Source organism: Echinops telfairi, unplaced genomic scaffold (assembly GCF_000313985.2).
Source record: "Echinops telfairi isolate 266 unplaced genomic scaffold, ASM31398v2 ScPeMD7_7410;HRSCAF=8448, whole genome shotgun sequence".
NCBI lineage: Eukaryota > Metazoa > Chordata > Mammalia > Afrosoricida > Tenrecidae > Echinops > Echinops telfairi.
The window spans coordinates 16,991,984-16,996,432 of NW_022111310.1; the positions used below are offsets into that span (position 1 = coordinate 16,991,984).

General features: G+C 56.6%; 1 protein-coding gene across 1 annotated transcript in view; it reads left to right on the top strand.

Moving 5' to 3' along the window:
- The window catches only part of RGS3 (regulator of G protein signaling 3), a 92,223-nt gene that overhangs the window by 73,122 nt on the left and 14,652 nt on the right, over positions 1-4,449 (top strand). The window contains exon 10 of the mRNA XM_045296541.1: positions 4,320-4,448. Coding sequence (XP_045152476.1) covers positions 4,320-4,448 — 129 coding nt within the window. The remainder of the gene's footprint in view (positions 1-4,319; position 4,449) is intronic.

Genomic DNA, 4,449 nt, shown 5'->3' on the forward strand with positions numbered 1-4,449 from the left:
GATGCCGGTTGGAGAGCTCAGGATTCTTTGGGGGAGGGGAGGCCGAGAGGCAGGCCGGTTGGAGAGATGGAAAGGACTGACTGCAGACGCATGTAGACCGAGGACATGCTGAGAAAGAACAGCTTCCGGTTCGGGATGTTTGTTGAACAAAGGATTCCATTTCCCATTGTTTTGGAGCAACACTTTTTGACTTGCCCCTGGAGCCCCCATGCATATGTAGGGTGGTGTTGGATATTTCCACATACATACTTGTAAGTGCAGATGCACGCATACACGTGTATGTGTCCTAGAACACATGGGGGGCACAGTTACAGATACTACTTAGGCATTGGGCCTGAGCCACTGGACTGCCAAGCCAAGGACCATAGGCCCTGCGGGCATCTTGGTCCATGGGCCAAACACACACAGCCCGTCAAGATGATGCTGTGCACCTCAGTCTGGTGAGGAGTAGCTGAGGTCTTACAAGCTAATGAGCAGCTCTCTCGAGAGCAACTGTTGGTCTTTTCCCACCCGGAGGGAGCCAAGGAGAACAAAGAAAGGCCTCATGCCCTACAGGAACTGCATCTTCCTCCTTCCTGAGGCCAGATGAACTAGATGGTGCCCCGCCTCCAAGGCAGATCCTGGTTAGAATGGGTTAAAATAAAAGGTAGAAGAAAACTCAAATTAGAAAACAAAACAAAAGACAAAAGACCAGATTCACTGGTCGGAAAGACTCTAGAGGAACCTCCAGACTATTGTCCTGAGACAGCCTTTCAACTTGAACCTGAAGATGCTCCTGGAGGCCACCTTTCAGCCAAATAAGCAGCGGGCTTATAACATAAGCAGTAACAGCTGTCAAAATGCGCTCCTCAGAGCCATCAGGTGTGTGGGGCCAAAAGGCAACCAAAGCAAAGATGGAGACGAGAGGGAGGGACCGGGAAGCCAGGCACAGGAAGGAACGGACAGCATCCACGAACCCAGAGAGGAAATTGGGACAGTGGGCCTGGAGACAGCGATCAATGTCACAGAACTGCCTGGGTATGAACTGTTGACCGAGAACAATGCCTCGCCTCGTGAAAACCGTGCTCTAAGGCACAATCACTCATTAAAAAAGGGAGTAATTAGCAAACAACCACAAACCGAAATAGACACCCACCCCGCCCCCAGAACACCCTGGGGAGGGAGAAGACTCCGCCCCCCGCTGGCTCGGGGGAACTTGTTCAACTGTAGATTCTGAGTCAGGATCTCTGAGGTGGAAATGTACGTTTCAATGGTGGGGTGGGGTGGGGGTGGGTGGGGTTGGGGAGGGGGGGTCCGAACTGGAACAGATGAGCTGAACTCTTGTTTTTTGTTATCGTCTACTGAACTGACAGCAGGCGATCATGTCTGACTTGATCTCTGGTTTATGCAGGCCTGGGAAATGAATGAATGAAGGAAGGAAGGAATGAGTGAGCGTACGCACCCATATCCCAATGTCCTGCCCGTCCATTCTGGCTCACCCCGCTGGGAGCAAGAGTGTACAGGGTTCTCCTCTCCCCCTCCTCTCCTGCCTCCGTTTCTCTCCGACACCCCCGAACACCGGCCTGCCCAAACCTGCCTACTTCCGCGTTATTAGGCGCGTCTCCTCTGTGAGGGGAGTAACGCTAGTCCCGAGAGGATGGTGTCACCCACCGGGCTTCTGGTCCACATGAGGTCGGGTCGGCTGGCCCGGAGCTGCACGGCCTGCCCACTGCGGAGCTGGCACCGTGGGCGCGAACGTCGTGGACCTGTGGGGTGCTCGGGGAGCCTCGTGGTTTCTGAGCCCTGCCTGGGGTGGGGCGCCCCTGCCAGAGTGGCACTTCCCCTCCGGGCCATGTTTGGCTTGGCCTCGGTTCCTCCTTTGAGTACAGGCTTTGGCAGAGGCAGGCCGACTTGCATTTCTGGTTTTGGGGTTTGTGCCGCACTTTCCCTGAGAGAAGGGCGGGCTTGTAGCAGCCACCACCACGGGACAGACCTGGGCCCTACCCCCACCCTGCAAGCCCACTGCCATGAAGTGGATTCGGACTCAGAGCCACCCCTGGAAGGGGCCCAGTGAGCCAGCTCCTTCCTTGGGGCCACTGGGAGCCAGGCCCTGAGGACACCTAGCCGCTGCTTCTCTCTCATCCTTTCCTGAGGACCCTCGGAGGTGCGCGGTGGGGTCTGGCCACGGGGGAGGGCGCCGTCTGTGGCAGTCTGCACGATGGACACTGTTCTGGTGGGTGGGGTGGTGGGTGGGCTTGTGGGGGACTGAGAACTCGGGGCTCTCACCCGAGCCCAGCCTCTGATTAGACCAAGCCATCCTGTCTGATGGACGGTGGGGGAGCTCTCTGTCCACCTGGGCACAGCCTGATGGCCCTGACACCCAGGCCTTCATCTCCAACTGAGAATTCTGGGGTGGGGGCCCGGCATTGTAATCACCAGCTTCCCTTCTGGGTGCCTGTCAGAGTACTTTGACTGCCTGGGGCCCATGGGAGAGGTCCCCAACCTCAGACTTCTCCCTCTAGAGCAGGGGTTCTCAGCCTTCCTCACGCCGTGACCCTTTCATACAGGTCCTCATGTGGTGGTGACCCCCAACCATCAAATTATTTTTGTTGCTACTTCATCACTGTCATTTTGCTACTGTGATGAGTCGGGCGACCCCTGTGAAAGGGTTGTTCGACCCCCAAAGGGGTCGTGACCCACTTTGAGAACCACTGCTCTAGAGCTACATGTGCTTTATCGCCATGGCACCACCGCCCTTTCTATAGCACGTTCTTCACGTTGGGTAAGTTGGCGATGTCCATGGAATCACCTGGAGGCCAGAGGGCTCCCACTGGCTGATGGGCGGTTCCCCCTGCCCATCTCAGGGCCTCAGCCTCCCTGTCTGAGCTGTGGGAGTTGGGAATGCCCGGGCTCTTGGGGTGGTGGTGGGTCTCAGGGTCTGAGGTTCTGAGGACCCAGGTATCCTTGGGCAGAATCGCCCCTTGTGGAGGGCCAGTGGGCACCTGCCTGTGTACGAGAACCTAGGGGTACTCTCCCTGGCCCAGGCCAGCTCTCTGGTTCAGCTGTGCTCTCTACACTTGGCCAGGCCCCACTTTCTGTGCTCTTAGCAGCCAATCTCACCCGCATGTGTTTTCATAGCTCCCTGGGCGCTCCCAGATGCACCGTGGCCCCTCATGCGTGTGCACAGGGCACTGTAGTGCCTGAGCCACAGCGAGGGCCCTTGCTTCTCCTGCCTGTGAGGCTTGGTTGGAGTTTCCCCTTGCAGACAGTCTCTCAGGGAAGGACAGCTTTTCACTGCGATAGTGGACAGGTCACTGCGCCTTGGGCTCAGTATCCTCATCTGCCAAATGGACATTAGAGTCCTTCATCTCTGTTTTGAGAGTACTTGCACTCTGAGATTCTCCACCATTTTGTGTGTGTGTGTGTCCTGGCATCTCCGTGTGTCTGCATAGTTGCCCGGTACATGTGAGGCCCTTCTCTTCCATGGGTGCTACGTGGCCACGACCCTTGAAGGGCACAACCCGGGCTCTCAGTGGTTCAGGCTCTAGCACTCCCAGGCCCTGGGTATGATGGAGGCCCAGTCCCCACCGGAGTGCTGCTTCCCTTCCTGGTTCCGACACCCTGGACCCTCCCGACCTTCTTTGAGCCCAACTCTTCTCCAGAGAGAGAGACACATTCAGACTCTGATCACAAGAACGGCTTTTCCCATTCCCAGTGAGCTCCTGGGTGGGAACCCAGCGAAGACCTGAGGCTCCCTTGGGTAGCAACCGTGGAGCACGCAGACAGGAAATACGCTGTGCTTCTCAGAATCCCTGTGGTTCCTCCAAGCAGGTTAAAAACACACAAAACAGCTTAAACACAACACGATGGGCAAGTCCTTGTTTGAAAGGCTCATTTTTAAAAATTTTAAACTTTGGTTCAGGTAGAGGATGTTCTCTGGCTGGGTTCAGGCTTCTGCCTCGGGCCCTGTGCTGGAGTGCGGGCTTGGCTCCGTCCTGGTTTCTCCTGTACTCACAGAGCTGACTTCACCCCTGTTTCGTTCTCTGTGAAATGGAGACAATGGTACACGTCCCACCATCGGCCATTGGGAGGATTAAACAAGGGAGGGATTACACCTTGAACCGGTAGCAGGCACACAGGAGCCAGGCCAGTGGAGACCATCTCCCCCCTTCCCCTTGCATGACCACCTGGGGCCTTCAGGTCTCTGTGTGGCGTGGCTGGCCCTCAGACTGTGGGGCAGGGTGTCAGGAGTTCAGGCAGCCATCCGTGTGTCAGTCACTGTGACGTTGGCTCAGGCCGTGTGTGACCGCTCCCTTTCATATTTTCTTTCTGTTGCTCAGATGTTTGAATCGGAGGCAGATGAGAAGAGGGAGATGCCCTTGGAAGAAGGGCAGAGGCTGGGTGCTGAAGATCCTTCCCTCAACAAGGACCCCTCTCCTGGCCAGGAGCCTCCTCCAGGACAAGACCTCC